The following is a 19381-nucleotide window of genomic DNA, read 5'->3' on the forward strand; positions in this document are numbered from 1 at the left end:
AAAGGAAAGGATAACTGCCAATAAAAGAGGAACACTGCATAATTTGAAATTATAATTCTGTACATGCTTCTGAAAGCCTCTTTGGCTTTCCTCTTTGTGCTCTAAATGGCTCTCTAGACCTAATTTAATTCAGTGAAGAAAATCCAAAAGTGCCAAGGAAAAAAAAAATCAACTTTTTCTTTAGTTAGAATAAAAAATGTACAGAAGGAATTCTTGATCTTCATTAATTCCATGGGTAGGCACACAAGCTCCTAAGTGTTAATGAGACTTGCCAGTTCAGGTGGACTAAAGCATCTAATGAAATGTCAAATGAGCCCACTTTGGATTTACATTATCAGATATTTCCTCCAGGAAAGTTTGGTGAAGCATCCTAACAAACCCTTCAAGCCCTCTGGGAACATGAAGCAAATGGTTCTTCTGGACTGGAATTACATTACTGGCTCACTTGGTCAGTGTGACTCCTAGAAACTAAGGTAACAGGAAAATTATCCAAATCCTTTGTTTCTTTTTCCACACCCAAAGTTTCAATTTTTTTTTTCCTCAATTATATAGAAAATTATGGTCTGTAGTCTATGGTGGTTTCCATTAGAAACCTGTACAAAAATTATCTCTCCAGAAAACAAGCATCCAGGTCTGCTGAGGCTTTGGAAGTTGCGTCAGTTTCTGCCCTGAATCAACTTCGTGCCTGATCACTCTAGTAAAACAAGAGAGCCCAAGTTGCTCATAAATCCTAATTCACTGTTAAATGCCTGCTAGGCTTGTTCTTATTCTCATGTGCAATATTAGGTGCCAGATAAGAAACTCATAAATTGAATCCTTAGGGCATTAAGATTTGCTGTGGTAAATTCTATTTGTTGTCTTTTCAAACTTCCCTTTGAGAAGAAAAAATTAGAAAAGAAAAAGTGTTTACAGAAAGAAAAGGACTAAAAAGTTTGACATGTAATAAAAAAATTAATTTGTCTTAATACAAAATTTCAACAAGCCACATAATATTTTAGGCAAAGAAGCACTTAACTGACACCAAATATGTAAAAATTTCTCAGTATTTCAGATTCCCAGGGGTGGAAGTCAAGAGACAGATTAAATGATTGCTATATTCAGTCCAAATTCCACTGCTTTTAAATATATATATATATATATATATATAAAATTTCTATACATACAATATATACCTATATATATACACACATACATATAATACTTATAAATATTATATATATATATATATGTAAGTATCAGGGCAAAGACAGCCTAATATAATATTTTAAGTGACAGGTGAAGCACTTGACAACTTTATGACCATCTTAGGACCAAAGCTGCTTTTCTAAGGGAAGGAGGATTTCATTAGCTTTCCCTGAATCAAGCCATGATAAAGCAAAGTGATGATACAATGGATTTTAGATGCACAGAAGTTCACCTCCCTGCACATGCATCTCCACTGCCACCACACACTTGGGGAAAATTAGGCAGCTCTTCTCCACTCTTACTGCTGTACCCTAGCTCCCATCACTCACAGTCATTATGTTCTAAAGCAAAATCTACTTTTGTGACACAGCGTTTAAGTGAAGTATTAACCAAAGCAAAAACATAAGTGTACTTGGCTACACTTAACATAATCCTCTTTATTTTTGTGAAGAATCTGTTTCTTTTAACACCACATATTTTCATGCTACCAGGGCTATTGATGCACAGAACTACACCACAGAGCATGGGGAGAATCCCATTCTATGGGGAGTTACCCATTCACTAGCAATTGACATTTTCTGTACAAAAGGAAGGCTTGTAAACTTTTCCATCCACACCTGTGGTGCCACTGCTGCCCCCAAGCCCTCCTACCAACAGCACCTGGCACAGCCACACACTGAACTTGTGATGCAGCAATGGTCAAGTCTGCATTAAAGTATTAGAAAAACCTTGATCACTTTTAGTGTGTCTCCTAAATCATCCCACAACCCATGCTGCAGCTCCAGCCTTCTCCAGCTGAGGAGCAATTTACCACCCATCTTCCTCAGCATGATCTCTCTTGCTCTGGCCAAATACGTATAAGGCACAGAATTAATTTTCATTTTTCCTGAAGAAAGCACGGCGGTGATTAGCCCCATTTACCCTGGTGTGCCTGAATCAGAGCCAACCAGGCACAAAAGCACACAGGTCATTTTAATTGCCCTGATCATCCTCATAGTCTGAAAAGCCATGTACTCCTGAGGGCCTAAACTTGTATTACACAGACAGTCGGTGACATAACCCATTTAGATCAAACACCCCGTGGAGTCGCTCAGGTCTGCTCTCTCACCACTGCAGCACTCCTCGGATGTGAAACCAGAGCTGCTTCTCCAAATGCCCAAATGAGCCTGAAGCAGGGAGCTCTGGGGCCAAAGGCATGCCAGTTCAGACCTACCCAGACGGCGTCGTCCTGTCTGTACTGCCTCCAGTTGCGGCCGGTGTCGCTGAACATGAGCGTGTAGGCGGTGACCCAGTCCGAGCTGCCGTACCTGCCCTGCGTGGCCACCGCCACCACCTCCACTCTGTCTCCCAGGTCCACCTGCAGCCACTGCTGCTCGTTGGACTCCAGCGGGGACCAGCCACCAGCTCCTGAAAGATTGGATGAGGAGAATTTAGATGACAATGACAGCACAAAAAAAAATTTGCTTGCTAAAGAACCGTTAAATTATTTCAGGTCTTCACAGAGGAGTCTACTTGAGCATGCGGCTGTTTTTTCATATTTTAGTATTAGGAAATACACCACATGAGGTGTGCTTCCATCAGGTTATTTCCATTAACCTAAAGCTCATGAGGAATTTTGAATTTCTAAGACATTTAAAAGAAATGTATTATTTTTCAGCTGTACAAACATCAATGAGGTTGGCACACAAAAAAAAAACCCTGAAAAATCATATCTATTCCCTCCTCGCAGTTCTGGGAATGTGAATTTGTAACTTGTAGTTTGCTTTGATATTTTCCTTTTTGCTGTGTTCTGAAAGAAATGCAAAGTGTTAGTTATTTTTATTTGAGCCCTATTAAGTATTTGAAAAAATTGTTTAATTACAGCTTATAAATGCATTTCAGATAATTTGTTGTAAAGCTAGAAACTATTTGATTGAACAACCAGAAGGACTGCCTTCACATTGGAAAGCAGGCTGTCTCTTACATGAGCTTCTAATTCGTATTTGTCCTTTAAAAGTAAAGATTTGCACTATCCCTTGAATTCCTTCATTGGAAGGAATTCACAATTGGAATTCACAAACAGGCTTGTGCTAACACCAAGCCAAAGAAACAGAACTGCAACCACTGCTTGCATTTTACCACTTTGCTCACTACAATAAATGGAAGATTATAATTAAAAAGAAAACCATTGCAGACTGGAATATATTATGTAATGGTCTCCTGCTTTCTTTTACACCCTAAAATTACAGGCTATGTTTATTTTCCTTTAACTTGTTTCTCCTTGCACACATTTATTCTCCACATACACCCAGTGTTCAATTCAGCCTCACCAATAAGCAACCAATGCAGCTATGAAGAACACAAGCCATTAAGCAAGTAGCCAAGACAGCAAATTTTGAGGCTACCACTGCTTCTGCCACCCAACACTTTTTTGTTTTGTCATTATTAATGAAGTATGGAAAAGCACTCCAGTATGACTACAGTGAATACAATCACATTGGGAATAAAACTGAACATTTCTGTCTCAAAGTTGTTCTATGAAAAGTTTATTGAAGTGAATAGAGTTGAAAGATTAATAAATGTGGTTTCTCTCAATGAACTTAATTTCAATAACTCAGCACTTCTACAAACATTTTCTTTTCCTGGATGGTATTGTACTTTCCAATTCACAACTGAAATCTCTTTGTCTAAGAGTAGGTGTTAGAATTGTCATGATTTATAATTTATTAATATAGGATTTATCTGAACTCCTGAAACAGAACCATATCTATTCCATACCCGTATTGTTCCTGCTCCCCTGGATGACTCAGCCTCCATTCTTCTACAAGAACTCTCCAGGGAAAAGTTTGCAACCAAACCAACATGTACTGCTTCTTAGTGCCATGATTTACCCTCTTCAATCACAAGAGAAGTCTTCATCATCACTGATTATTTTACCTACCTTAAATAGAATAGTCTGTCCTATGAGTACACCATGAAACACCTAATGAGAATACTATGAATTTCATCACTGATTTGTTCTTCGACTACTTTATAGCTCTTTTAACTCCATACCTATATATAGCTTATATAATACCTCCTCTTAAAAGTCCTAACAAGCTTAACTCCCACACCACCAATTTTTATTTTGATTTTTTAAGTGCCATATAGAAAATATGGTGTCTACCTTTAAGGTACAAACTACAGAGCTGTGTTCAAAGACAACAAACTACAGACTTCTCCTACACACAATTGTGACTATTGCACACAGGAACCAAGGGCAAGCTTCCTTTGGATTGTAATAGCCAGTATCTAAAATAGACTCTGAACACAGTAGTTGCTGCCTGGTTTCTCCCCCACCCCCCCAGTTTTATTCCAGGAACTGATATAAAAATCTGCTTCAGAAGTTCTGGCAAAGTTGTTCCATTCATGACTCAAAAAAGCCTATTCTAAATGTTTTCAGCACATATTAAAAGAAAGTTGGCATTTTCATCTTTCCTTCATTCAACATAGAAAATGACAACTAGATGAAAGAAAATAGCATATAACAAAAATATTTGGTGAGTTTTCCATTAAAACACAAAAACTTTGCTTTCTATGTTCTAGTTTATACAAAAATTCTTAAGCCAAGCCTGTTAGCACAGATGCTTCCCAGCAGTATGTCAAACATCATAACTAAATATCTACTTTATGCTTTCTCCCTTCTGCTGCTAGAAGTGGCAGGACTGTGATATGCTTTCAACAAAAGTGTTTGGCTTTACTGTGCACTGCTATTTTCCAGCTTGAGCACAACACCACAGGCTTCTAATTTCGAATTCAAACAAATGATACACACTGAACAGAAATTTGGGAGATCTGTGCTGAGCTTGAGCCCTAAAATCATAGATTGCATGGTATCTCTGAACTGCATCTCTCTTTACATGACAAGCACATTTATCTGCTGGGAATGTCACTCTTTAGATGCAAGCACTGCAGACACAGCACTGCCACCTGCTCATAGCATCACCTCTCCAAAGCTGGTCTTCCAAGAAAGATCAGTTACAGGCCATACCTTCACAGAACAGCAGCTGCCTCATACATTTTTTCCCTGTGGAGAAACAAGCCCACTGTGTTTCCCCTCTCCCAAACCGTCCACCATTACCATTTCCACAGGTGGACAGTAATTCTACTGCTGGTAAGAATGGCAGCTAATATCCCAGCAACAGCAAAGCTGCATTGGCTGCATGACTGAGGGCAGAACCGAAGCTTTTCCCACTGGGCCTCTCTCAATTCTGCTAATAAAGCAAACATGTAGCTTCTGCTTGCTTCTGTGGTTATCCCAAATCCTCACCAAATACTGCTGTGAGTGACAAAAATCAATAAAAGTTCTTCTTCCTCCACATTTACTCCATCATACAGAGCAGGTGGCACAAGGGATACTGGCATTTTTTCCAGCACAGTCTGTGTCTGCACATTTCTTTTATGCACATCATTCCTGATAGTGTGTCAACAACCCATCCTGTATTTTTTTAGTAAGTACCAAAAAAGCACAACCAAAGCAGAGCAACTATTTAGAGCCCTTTGCTCCTCTACCCACCTTGATGCTTGCCCTGTGGACTGTTTGCCAACAGAGGCCCAAGACAAAGGACAAGAAGGCTCTAATGGACAACAGCACAGGCTACTGAAGACACAACTTACAGCACATCAAGTCCTCTGAACAGATTCAAGCATAAACCAGTCTTTTTCCTGCAATTGGGCACAAAAATATTGAAGTGGACTATATAAATTTTTTAATTGTGGTATAAACACAAACCAGACAAAAAGCCCATCAGATCTGCACATGTGTTTTGGGCGTGTTAAGATGTCACATTAGCTGTCACACAAACACAAGACAGACAGGATCCTCAATATTTCCCCTCTCTACCCACCAGGTTCCCAGTGGCATCGACAGGATTCTGCCCATTGTGCTACACCATCATTCCTCACAGCTCACACATTTCACATCTTCTGGGGATCATTTCAGAAGAGGTATTCAACATGGTATGGTATGGGGAAAATACCACAGCAGAAAAACAATACCACAGGAACCTGATATATTGTTCATATTCCCCATGGCAACAAATCATAATGTTAGAAATATGTGGAGAGCAAGGATCTGATGGTTTCTCAGTTGGAAACCCATATGACTCCAAGAAATATGATCAAATACTTTTGTTTCTTTTTCAGACTGTTTGTACATTTTGCCATAGTTGTTTCAAAAATTGCATTTAAGCTCAGTGTTACAGAGTCAATGCTTTTTGATGTTCCCCAGGGCTGCTCAGGATGCCCATACTTATTTGTAGTTGATTATTAGAAAGCAAAGGGAATTATTATTTCCACCCTACCTGCCTTACAAACAGCTCAAATGGCTTTATATACAGTATATATTACTAAAAAGTCCTGGACTTCCCACTGCAACTAAGTGCTTCCCTGCTGCAGAATTTTACTTTAATGCCCAGATCAAACACTTCCTGGCCATAAAATAAATTCTTTTTGACACTATATATGCTTTATTTTCTCATACATAATTGCATATACTGACTACTCAGGCTGAGAGCTAATAAGAACTGAAAAATCTTAGGTGATACAGTCATACTGTAGCAATTTTCTTATTATTTTTCATTATTTATTTACTGTATACAAAGAAGCTGATAAATCCCTCTTGTGGGAAAATAATATATTTCATACCTCAGAATCTTATTTATCAGAATTATACAAGCTCTTTAGCATTACCAGTACAGATTCATCAGCATTTTAATTAAGCACTTTCAGCTGTTCACACAATGCTTTACTCATGGGTACTTTGTGTGTTTGTTTTTCTAAATGGCACATTCCACTTCTGCAGGCCTTTTCTTTAAACAACAGCCTTTTACTTATGTTATCTATTACTGAATAAACTTGATGAATTAGAACTTTCTGTCAATAAAGGACTGAGTTGTGCTTTATAAAATCATCTTCACTTGTTGCATTCATGTTTACATTAACAAATATATTAATCTAGCTTTCTACCCAGAGGCTCTGTTCCTTGCAGCACTGTCTTATCAATTAGAAGCAAAGCTAAGCCAACTCATCAAAACATTCAGAAAGCCACAGACCAGTCCTTGTTAAGAAATATTATTTCCTGTAAAGATATCTCCTATTTGCATTCAAGTATCAGTCCAAGAAAGTTTCTACAGCCACCATCTAACTACTGCTTGATCCTCCCACCCAAGCTCAGGCACTAAGTAGACTTAGTTCTCTTCACAGTAGCTGGTACAGAGCAAATTGTGCTGTAATATTCTGTATTGGGTTGACAATACAGAAATGTGTCTGCTATTGCTGAGAATTGCTTAACACACAGGCCAAGGCCTTTTTTGCTCCTCACACCCCCCCACTAGTGAGGAGGGTAGGGTAAGCAAAATCTGGGAGTGGACACAGCCAGGACAGCTGACCCCAACTGACCACAGGGATATCTCATTCCATACAGCATCATCTTACAGCTGGGGGATGCAGGAGGAGGAAGAGGGATATTCAAAGTGATGGCTCCATTTTTACTCTTGTGATTCCTTGCCCCATCCCAGCAGGGGCAGTCAGTGGCTGTGCAGGGCTGAGTTGCTGGGGTTTGTCCAGGACATGTGCCCAACATGGGCCTCAGAGGGTTTGAGATAATTGCAGATTTGACTGGAATGTACTAGATTGCATTTACAGCTGTTACTGCTGGTTAGCTATTAATCAGCAGCTTCTGTGTTTGCCATGGGGCTTGCTTCCCTTACTGCTTATTAGAGTCTATTGCTCATTAGTAGCTACTTTTTGCTTTTGCTGCTTGCTGTACTGCTTATCATCTGACTGCTGGGCCTGGGAACATTTTGATGACAGCAGTGCCCATGCTCCTGGGCTGGCAAGTGGCCAGGGCATCCCTGCTGCTTCTGTGCACTGGGCAGGCAGAACTCCAGTGTGAGCTCAAGCCAAAGGGGTGTGACCTGTGGACAAGTCCCTGTGGCAAAAGGACAGCCCAGGTGGCTGTGGCTCGGAAGAAGCCCATGACAGAGCAGTAACATCTCAAAGTGCCTGTGGCTGTGGTTACAGCTGTGCCACAGCTGGCACCTCTGAAGGGCCTGTGGGCCAAGGGTAAGTGCACACTGCAGGAGGTACTGAAGCACCATGGCTGAGCATGAGGCTGTGCTGGAGTATGTGAAAGCCCACCACAAAGCAGGGAGCAGCCCTGGGGAAGGCAGGAGCAGGTTTACCTCCAAAAGGACTGTGGCTGAGGTAAGGCCATGCTGGAGTGAACAGCTGTGTTCAGGGGCTTCACTGTTTTTGGGGGTTAAGGCACAGCAAGTCCCCATAGGAACTCTGCCAGCACTACAACTGCACATTCCTACACAACTCCATGCAGCAAAAGAATCAGACAAGGTAGAGTTTAGCTTCTAGGTCCCTGTGTTGGCCTCAGCTCATCAGTTATCACATAAGCACTCAAAACATGAAACAAAAGTTGCTGAAACAACCCCCTTACTTAGGGCTTGGACTTTACCAATGTGATACTGGATTGCTAAAAAACTACATCTTACCCCTCCCTACATGACAAAAGTACTGTGGAACAGTTAACAGTTAAGACCTGTTTCAATTTCTGACCTTAAATTGAAACTACTGTCACAATTTCAAACATTGTTAGTATCTCTTTAATATAGAGTACAGCCAGAGCTTGACTTGCAATACTGATTTTGAACCTCTTCCTCTTTTCTACACATAAAATTAGCTATTGGAGCCATCTGCACAATCACATAAGCATATCTATCCACCATCTCAGCCAGCAGTTGGAGACAAAGGCAGGGCAAACTCAAATATCATGCTCAATGTTTACAACTTTCTTTTGTTGAGCAGTAACGACAAGATCTTTTACTTGCTGAGGAACTCTAGGTTCAGGAGCTCAAATATGATATTGTAACTCCCATCTAACACTTCTTTAATGGCCAAGCAACTCCTTATCATTAGTGCCAAGCATATAAGAGAGAGCCCTTTATTGTCTTTCTATAGATTTATCAAATGGTGTTTGATTAAAACACACTTCAGGGATGTTTAAGAATGAAAATTCTGATTTATTTTCAATTAAAACCTTTTTCGTAGTAGTGATTTTATAGTGTTTCCTAAAATGAAATTCGCATGTAATATGATAATACAGGGCTTTCCACTTTTAGAGGCTCTGCCTTGGAAGTAAGATGAAAGCTGACAACCTGAATTTACAACAGGATGTCAAATGATGCCCTAAATACTGCCAACTTCTCTTTCTGGTACTATGCTTCATATTCACACTTCCACCTGGTGTGTGAACTCATTACCTGGACCTCAAACATTCATGATGGCAAATGTCTGAAAAGTTGTTTTTCACATTCACTATTTCTGCAGGGTTGTGTAATCATTGAATTCCACTGGAATTTCATACCTTGTTGCTATTGTCTTTAACACATTTTAGAATAGGGTCTCAAACCTAGCAACCTTTAAATTAAAATATGGGAACTCATTCAAAGCAAAAAGACTGTCTCAACTTCCTGGATGATATCTCTACAATGGAAGTGGAGATCTTCACAATTAATAGAAGCTTTCTATAATAAAGGAGGAAATAGCTCCTACACAGCACACTCTCAGGAGCATAAATTAATGCACTGCATAGAAACAGCATAGAAGGATATTCTTTATAAAAGTGATTGAAACAAATAGTTTAGGCATTTCATATTTCAACCTTACCATCTCGTCTGTTGAGTTTTGCAAAGCTGGGACTGTGAGTACTGAAGAGCTCAGAGGAACTGGTAAGGGCAGCTGAAGGCAAGGGAGATACCAATGCATCATCACAATTATCTGAAAAGAAAAACAAAAAAACAAAACATACAGAGGTCATCATATGAGCAACACATACACCAACATGTGCTATCTCCAGGTGGTGTTTTTTCTACTTAGTAAACAAAGAGTGGACACACAGGAGCACACTTGTGCTTGAATTCACATGTGAGAACTGAAATTAACCCTCCAGAATTTCCCAGTCTGGTGGGACAACCATCACATGGGAGCTGCTGTTAAGACATCGAAGGCTCCAAAAACTGGAAAATGTTGTCCTTTCAGTGAATGAGATTTGATTCTCTACCCTGCAGTTAAAGAGGGCACTGACTCTTGTTGCAAAAGCCACTGGAAGAGTGCAGTAATGCCCTGGCAGCCCTGAGATAACATCCCGGGTGTTCTGTGTTCAGTACAGTTTTTCCACAGAACAGGTATGTAATGTAGGAATTACAACTTCATATTTCTGTGTGGAAGTGACACATAGGAACATGCCACGAGGGCTTTTGCAACATGTAAAAGTGCGTCCCATGCTTCACAGGTGTCTCGGGCTGCACTAAAATCTCAAAACCTGAATACCTCCGTCATTTTTTCCCCAATCTCACACAAATATGCAGGGCCAAATTAGCTTTTTTGACATACATGAGCAGCCGCTACGTTCTCCCCTCTTGCTTTCACAACTGTTCTGAGGACAGATGGGCTATGCTAATACTCAAATGGAATTTTTGAGCCCATAATGTTTGAACAGGGACAGAATTAAATAAAGTAAATTTTCTCATTACAATGCTGTCACATAAATACTCAAGAACTAATGCGGGATTTCAGTAGGGAATAATAATAATAAAAACCACTCTCATTTTTAATTGAATCTCCCATGGAGCAAACATGGACCTAATTACTGGAAAAGGCCTGCAGGTCACCAGGATCTCAGGCCACCACAGTGTTCTTGCACTCAGAGAGTAAATATGCAGCTTACAAGGATTGGGAGGAGGGGGAGAAGGAAGGGCTACAAAAGACAATAAAAGCAAAACTTGATGATAGTTTAAAAATTATTTTAGATTATTCTAAACCTGAGTAATACCTTTTTCATATTGAGACAGATTACATTAAAATATTTCTCATCCCTTTCTACACAGACTCTCTAGAACAACCCAGATACTTTTGCAATCAAAATCCAGCTCTATATGAAGGAAAATCAATGCAATCAATATAATTTATATCATTGCATTGAATGATGGATCTCAAAAACCAAACTTCTATCCAAAACCCCTTCTATCTCTTTGATTCCCAAGAGCAAAAAGGCCTAGCGAGATCTGCAAGATAGATAAATTAGGGACAGGGCTGCACTGATGTTGTAGCCACAAGGATGATTAGCTAACAAAACAAGTATCATGGTTCCTGAGCAGATTCCATATGACTTACACCCTTCGAATCTCAAAGAGTGGAGGGCTTGAGGTCTTCTGGTACACCATGACATCAGGCCATAACTGTTCTATTCGGACTTTAAAAAATCCCAAACAAAACACCTGTAAATTGAGGGCCTTAAATTCACTGTCACTCATGACCTGAACAGAGATTTAAACAAAGATTGGAAATGGTGAGTTCATGAGGGCACTGAATTCACCCAAACTTCTGCATTCTATAAAACCAGCAGAGGGGTTGAGAACCTCTCAAAAGAAAGTCTAAAATCCTGGTGGACAGATCTACAGGACTATTCAGCAACACTTAAAACATGAGGCTGGAAATAACTGAACACAGAGATTTCACTTTAAACACTGTGTAGATTGCTGGTTCTCTTCAGCTCCCTGTGGTTGCTCCTGGGCCACGACAGAACCCAGCACATCCATCAGCCTGTGATCCAGCTGTCCACCACTGCTCCCCAAAGACAGGACTGGGTACCTATGGGACACCAAGTATCTTTCAGCATCGCAGCAAGAGGAAACCATTTCAGAGCAACACATTTAAGGTTTTCCCTGGGACCTCCAGAGGCTCCAGGCTGAGAAGTGACAATTAGCTCCTGTAACTAGGAGATGCTTTGTCTAAATTTCCATATCCTCTGCTTCTGTACCAATGCACGTTCATCTGTATGTCTGCTGCTACAGAACTGCAATTGCATTTCCACACTAAATTCTGGGATCCTTATTGTGCTTTGTTCTAAAAAATAAATGGGAAAAAAAAAAAAAAGGAAGAACAAACAGCTGAAATACAGCTAGGAAATCTTCCCTGAATAATACCTAAGTATAAAAACATGTAAGTTTAAGGCTTCAGGATTTAGAACAGCATTAAAAAATTGATGATAGTTCTGAGAGCACCAGGACTAATACAGCCCAACCTTCAACAGATAAGAGAATAACGATTGATTGACTCAGAGTACATGCAGGAATTTCCTCCAAGTGAACATTATTTTTGAATGGATACTCTGACACAAGGTCACTCTTCTGCCCTTCACTCAGTCAAAACTAACTTTGCACTGAATCAAGAGCTCTACATTCACAGACCTTCAATGCAGAATATGGCACAGTTTAAATAAAAATAAAAAAAAAAAAAGCAAACTCTGCAGTAAAGAATTTTCTACATGCCAAATGAAATTCCAGAGTACAGCAGAGTGCTTTGAGAGGTGCACCAGTCAACTTGTACATGCACAACAATCCAGATCATTTGCAGAACAGCACTGATATATCTCTTGTCAGAGATGCCAACATGCACACATATGAGACTGATATTTCTTTGTAAAACTTGGCTGAAATGGGGTACAGAGTTCAAAAGGGTGGGATGTGCATGTACAGCGAGGGTCATTCCACTGGCCCTGGTTCCATGAGAAGGCAATACTGAAAAGCAAACAAACCAACCACCAAAGACACCTCTCAAGATTAAAAAACTCTCCAAGAAAAAAGGTTGTTATCATGTTTCTTTTTGTGATGAATGCAGACAAGAGTGAGATGAAAAATTTTATGCTTATGCAAGATCAGAGAAGACCCATGATAAAACCAGAAGCAAAACCGGTGTAACCTGATTCCCACCATACAATCCCAGCACACACATTTCAAGAGGCTTCATAACCCCACCTTGATGTGGCAGGAAAAAAACATTATTTCAGGTGTTCCCACATTTACAACTGCTTACCTGTAGTTCCTGACCTATTAATCCATTTGCTTTGGAAGTTTGCCTGTCAGAATAGAAACTTTGCATCTTGGAGTTAACTGCATTATACACCTATTAAAAACATTGGTTTTGACAATGAATAATTCTACACTACAGAACCATTTAAAACATCTGGACACTCACAAAAGTGCATTTACTAGCCAGTTGTTCAGCTGTTTTCTCCTACGTTTTCCTTGACAAGATAATTAGCAAAGAAATCATGAAAAAGAGGGTCTAATTGTACCTATAAGTCAACTGTTTTATGCAAACCACACTACAATACAGATGTTGATTTGCATTTCAGAAAATGGTGCTGACCTTGAACATGCCAACTTCTGAAAAACAAACAGTTACTGACAGCATTTCCAGTGTTATGAGTGTTACTAGAACTTTCATAAGCAATCTTGCTTCTAGAATTAAGAAAAAGAGTTACATATATCAACCTGAATTTTCTAGGTTTTATTCACTAATGATTTTTAGGAAAAAAAATGCAAAATTAACAAAAAAAAAAAAAGAAATAAATCTATTATATTTTTTTTTCATTCAATGAAGTTGTTTTATTTATTAGTTTTGACTCTTTTCTTGTAGCTTTAATTACCCTCCAAATAAAAACAAGGAAATATCTTGTCCCTGTTTGACCGTGTATTTTAATTTTTTTACAGAAAGCTTTGAACAATCCCACAAATATAAATGTTATTAGTTCAAAATCATTCAAGTGACATTTAGATACTAACTCTTAGGCTTCTTTGAAACATGTCAGATAATACCAACTTTAGCTAATAGTACATAAACTGGAATTTCAGAGAAGGCCTTTTGCCTAAATATCTGATTCAACTTTGTACGTTGTGAAGGCCTTCAACATCTGTGACATATATGAAAAAAAAAAAAACTGAAAAATATGTATCCAAGGCCTAGAGAGACAGTATTTCAAATGTTCCTGAAGAACAGCAGGTTTCTCAAATACAGTAAACATATTATCAAAACAGAGTTGGCACAGAACTCAGAGATTCAGGCTAACTTTACTAGTTCTTCCAGGACACATTTAACACTGGTGTTGGTAGGCTCAGCATGATCCAGTTTATAACCTTCTTCAAGCCTGAGACAGCCTTCATCAGCAGCAACTGGTACAAATATAGAAAACTTCTGACCACTGGGCACTGAAGACATTTAGAAAATCACAAAACCCAGGAACCCATCATGGTCACACTATTGCCTCTTAGAGCAGGTCCTCACTGCAGGCCCAAACTGAGATGTGTTAACAAACCTGTCCTGCTCTGGTTTCCCTGGTTCACCTGAAGAGCCAGTGGGACAAAACACATTGATTTCCACTTGTGAGGGCCATCCAGAAAGGTCACTAACATTTCCTGAATGAAAGTTTTGATAAAGAGGACACCATTAGTCAAATATCTCCAGTCCCTGGGCTCCAGAGATTTTCCAAACATCAGCCTCTAGCTGCTTTTGGTACCGCTGTACCTTCACCAGGACAAACAAGCAGAAAATCCTTTACTACAAAGTTTTTCATTTTTTTTTAATGTAGCAATACATTGTTTGTCAAGACCTCCTATCATTATAATAAGTAATTACTCATACTGGTACTTAGACCAGCAATCTCATATCACCATCAATGCAAAGTATCTGACAAGCCACAGTAAGACTCAGATCTATGCTGCAGCTACTCTATTAGCAACCACAAGCATCCCAAAATAATTATAAATACCATGAAAGCAGCACTTCGAGTAGGAACATGGTACTGGTGTCGCCTAATATTGCAACTGAGGGAAGAGTGGAGGACAGGACAGAGCATGCAAACTATTGACAGAGCAAAAATTGCCTTCTCTCTGCAAAATACAGAAATTGAAGATGAAAAAGGAGAGAATTACGGCCCAGAGAATGGTGTGGTTAGGTGCCATGATGGAGGCAAAAAGACAAATTCAGAAGAGGGTAACTGTCATGCCTCCTGCTCTATCACATGGTAATAAAAGCATTTTAAGGGCAGGTGCTTCCTGTAGGTGCTCTACTTCAAGAACACAGGGCCTGGCACATCACCAAACAGCTCCTGCAGTAGACCCTGCTCATACATCTCTGCTGAAGCAGATGCAGGAGGTGCAGTGAGGGCAGGAGTGCTTGTGGCCAGCTGTGCAAACCCCTGCTTGAACCACAGTCCCTGAATTTCAGAGGAGTTTAACAAAAGCTTCACAGGTCTTTAGCATCACAGGTCTTTAGCATACTGATAGCTATTTAAATATAAATATGTCCATTTTTTAATAAACATGAAGGAGATTTCAGGGTAAACCAGAGGCCTTGTAGATTAATCTTAAGAGGTCTCACTTGGAAATTAAAGGTATACTATTTCAGTGAGACTTTTGTTGCCAAGATATAATTTTATTCATTATTAAAATACCAGCAGAGTTACAGATGGTACTGAAGTTAAATTGTGTGCATCATTTTGATTGCAATTGTAAATTGTCTCTGTACTGGGATTTGAAGTTGAAAAGATTCACTGGTATTTATAGGCTAGATAAAATTCCTCTTAACATTACCCACTTAATGCCATACTTTGTTTTAAAGATATAAACCATGAGTTTTGTACCATGCCTCTTAACAGTCCTCAGGAGTGACCACTGATGCCTTTCACTTCATCTGTTTTTTTCCTGCCTTCTGTAGGTACAATTCTCCTTTGAAAAGGCAAAAAATACATGCTTGGACTTACTGTGGAAATTAACCTTCACTGTTACAGTCCAATGAGATGTATGTGCATGGGAGAAGGACGAGATTCTGTGAGGGGTAAAAAAAAATTACATACACAAAAGACACAGGAAGTGCAGTAAAATGGAGTATGGCTACAGATTTGGAAGAGATTGGGAGATTATTTCTGTATCAACAGTCCCTACAAAAAGCCTCTCACAGGAACTACCACCTACAACTAGGTTCTACTACCAATTTAACGACCTTAGTAAATGATGCTTGAAAACATGACGAGAAAAATAAAATAAACCCCAAACAACCTGTTTTTCTGTAAAAAGAAATTCCTTCTTTTTTCGTTTTTTTTTTTTTTTTTTTTCCTAGAGACTGGCTACACGTACATGCACAGCTGTGAACTCCATCTGTTAGCTGAAATGCATGGCATATTTTTCAAGATATAAGACACTAGAGAAAGTACTTAACAACACAATGTTCCTTTTTCTTTTCGTGCTATACTGCAAATAAATGCCAATAGTTAAGCTAATCATGAGCTTTTCGTAAGCAACTGTAAATTACATAAGTGTTCCTTCATATGCCTGTAAAGACATAAAAGTATTACTCAATCAGTGCATTTATAGAGTATCTTTTATGATACAGCGTGCACGTATAACCTTGTCACACAAAAAGTGGTCAAGTCTAATTTTGAATGACTAAGGGGCTCTCATAAAACTGATTCAATACTGGGTCTTGTTTTTTTACTGAAACAAGCATGTCTGCCATGTAACTTCTACTCATAATAATGAAGTAGAATTGCATTTGAGGAACAGAGCGACAGGGCTCAAACTATGAATTTCAAATAGCCATCAGTGCAGTTCCAGTAAACTAATATGCAGAAGCAATTCTTGTTTTGAGAGGGTGAAAGAACATCAGACTAAGCCAATTACTAACAAAATATAGTTAAAGAAGAATGATCTGAAGTGAAAGGAAGAAGTGCTCTCCAATTTCAGCTCTGTCATAGTCCATGTCATTTATGTGAGTCATGTCTGCAGCTAAAAAATGAAGGTACAATCACTTTATCTTATACCACATGCTTTTCATTACATCACAGGCTTGTTGTCAGGAATAAGCTGTTGTCAATGAACAGCAAATCCATCACAGAAATCAGTTTTTGAAACTCAAAAATTACTGAAACTGCTCTATATGGAAAACAAAAAAGGACCACGACAAAAGGATTTGCTGACTCAGCCTCCCAACATTTATATTTCTATGAACAACCTGCAAAAGCATATTATTGTCCAAAGCTGTGATTTACTCTCAGCAGGTGTAGCAGCAGTTGCCAGAGATTCTTACTACTTTCTCCTCAGAATAAAATGCTCCTTGTGCCCATTTGCCTCTCCTTTCCACATTTCTGATATCCTGTTAATGTAAGAGTGCTTTGATCTTTGACCTGAGAGCAGAAACCTAGAAAGCTGGCACAACAGATGAAGCGAATTTTATACCTGAAGCCTGCCCTTTTGACATTCAACACACTTTAGAGAACAGACAGTATGAATCCCCTCACACCATGGTAGGGAAATGTATCCTGAGATTACCTTGCTGTACAGGAAAACACAGGCAAGTGACTTTGTCAGCACAGGGCAGTTTTTGCTACATTATAAAAAAAATAAAATCTATGAACATGGAGGCCCTTTTCTCTTTTCTCTGGCCACACAGCATCACATTATCACAAGCATTCTTTTTACCTTGGCCTAGATGAGACTTATTACTCATGCATTTCAAACAAAGTTTGAAAGTTTCTTTATACTAAAGATCAAGACTGTCTTTTAACATTTCAAAAGTTTTAGCAACATTCACAAAAAGAGAAACTTGATGCCCTTCAAAAGCATCAGACTCTGCTACAAGCATGCTCTGTTCACCAGAGGCCATCACTGAAGGAGTTCAGGGCACCACCCATTACGCCATGGATTCTAAAACCAGAATAGTGTATGCTTTAAGATATCACAATACAATTAAAACAACACTGAATGTGCAGGAAAAAAATGGTAATGTATGTGCACCCATCAGCAAGGCTGCCAGGATCATTATTAGAAGAAAAACACAAGAAAGATCAGAGCCAGTTGGGCTGAGTTCTGTAGACAGTCACCTACAGAAAATTAAAATGCAGAGGGGGTACAGCAGATTTTCTGCTGATGTTACTCAGTGTTAAAATTGTTCAGGAATTCACTGGTGAAGCAGTTTTTCTGTTTTGCAAATACAATTTTTTAAATGGAATGTAAATACCTGTTTCACTGAGAATAAGGTTTATTGATGAAAAACCCAAACAAATGAGCAGAAGAGAAATAAGAAAAACTTCTGCACAAAAGAAGCAGCACATGGTTTATCATGACTAGAACATGAAAACCAGTTTGGGAAACACAAGTGCTTTATTTGCAGATGGGAGAAAATGACCATTTCAGATAACTAACACCACTAATAAAAAAATATTAATTTTCTAGTAAAATTTGGAAAAATAATTGTATCAATTATTAAAGTAGAGCCATTATATCTTCTACCACTTAATGATCAGCAAAATGAGGCAGAAACATAGTTCTGTCTGCTTAGCATCACAGAACAGAATCACAGAATCATTAAGGTTGAAAAAGACCTCCAAGAGCATTGAGTCAAACCTCTGACTGAACATCACCTCATCATCTAAGCAAGAGCTGAGCCATGTCCAGTCATTTCTTGAACACTTCCAGGGATGGTGACTCCACCACTTCCCTGGGCAGCCCATTCCAATGCTTAACCACCCTGTCAGTAAAGAATCTCTTTCTAATTTCCAACCTGAACTTCCCCTGGCACAGCCTGAGGCTGTTTCCTCTTGTCTTGTTACTGGTTTCCTGGGAGAGAGGCCAACCCACACCTGGCTGCAACCCCCTTTCAGGTAGCTGTAGTTAGTGATGAGGACTCCCCTGAATCTTCTTTTCTCCAGGCTTTTCTCCCACCTCTCCAAGCTGAGGAATCTTTCATAGAGATGGACATTTATGCTATTCCTCACATTTTGAGTCACCTTAAAATTTAGCGTGCTTGTGGAAGCACTGCTACAAACTTCAGTGGAGCAGCCCAACACCAACTGCTTGTCACCATCACACCTGTGACCACGGACACCTAAGATCAGACCTGTAAGGGAAGACTCTGCTGCCTTTTTAGAGATGCACAGTGTAGCTGGGATACCTTAGAGAATGAAAACAAGAATCCAATTACCATGACAGACTTCCTTTTGGGGAGTCACACGATTTTCACTAATTCACTGATGAATGCAAGAAGGAAAATTTAATGAAGAATCAGCTCTTTGTAAGTTCTTGTCTTGTCTTCTTCCCCAGCTCAGTACCATAGTTCACATGCTCCCAGTTTCCTTGAAATCATACAGTTTACCCCCACCTTTGAGAAAGACCCAGGAGTATCTGCATAAGCGTGATGCCTCATTCCCATTCTCTCTCTTTTTAACCCAACCACTGCTTCAGAAGAGCAATGAGGTTGGACAACATCCATCATGTGGGAAACTCAATCAGGCAGCAGCTTTTGCCTTCCTAAAGGTGATGTTTCTGCTCCC

At 39.3% G+C, this 19381-nt stretch overlaps 1 protein-coding gene across 2 annotated transcripts in view; it reads right to left on the reverse strand.

Annotated features, from left to right (window-relative positions):
* The window catches only part of CNTNAP5 (contactin associated protein family member 5), a 267969-nt gene that overhangs the window by 188553 nt on the left and 60035 nt on the right, over window positions 1–19381 (reverse strand). For both annotated transcript variants that reach the window (XM_064718412.1, XM_064718411.1), the window contains exons 3-4: window positions 9883–9993; window positions 2399–2592 (exon numbers count right to left, since the gene is read on the reverse strand). In XM_064718412.1, the coding sequence (XP_064574482.1) occupies window positions 2399–2592; window positions 9883–9993 (305 nt within the window). The remainder of the gene's footprint in view (window positions 1–2398; window positions 2593–9882; window positions 9994–19381) is intronic.

This window comes from Zonotrichia leucophrys, chromosome 7 (assembly GCF_028769735.1).
Source record: "Zonotrichia leucophrys gambelii isolate GWCS_2022_RI chromosome 7, RI_Zleu_2.0, whole genome shotgun sequence".
Taxonomy (NCBI): Eukaryota; Metazoa; Chordata; class Aves; order Passeriformes; family Passerellidae; genus Zonotrichia; species Zonotrichia leucophrys.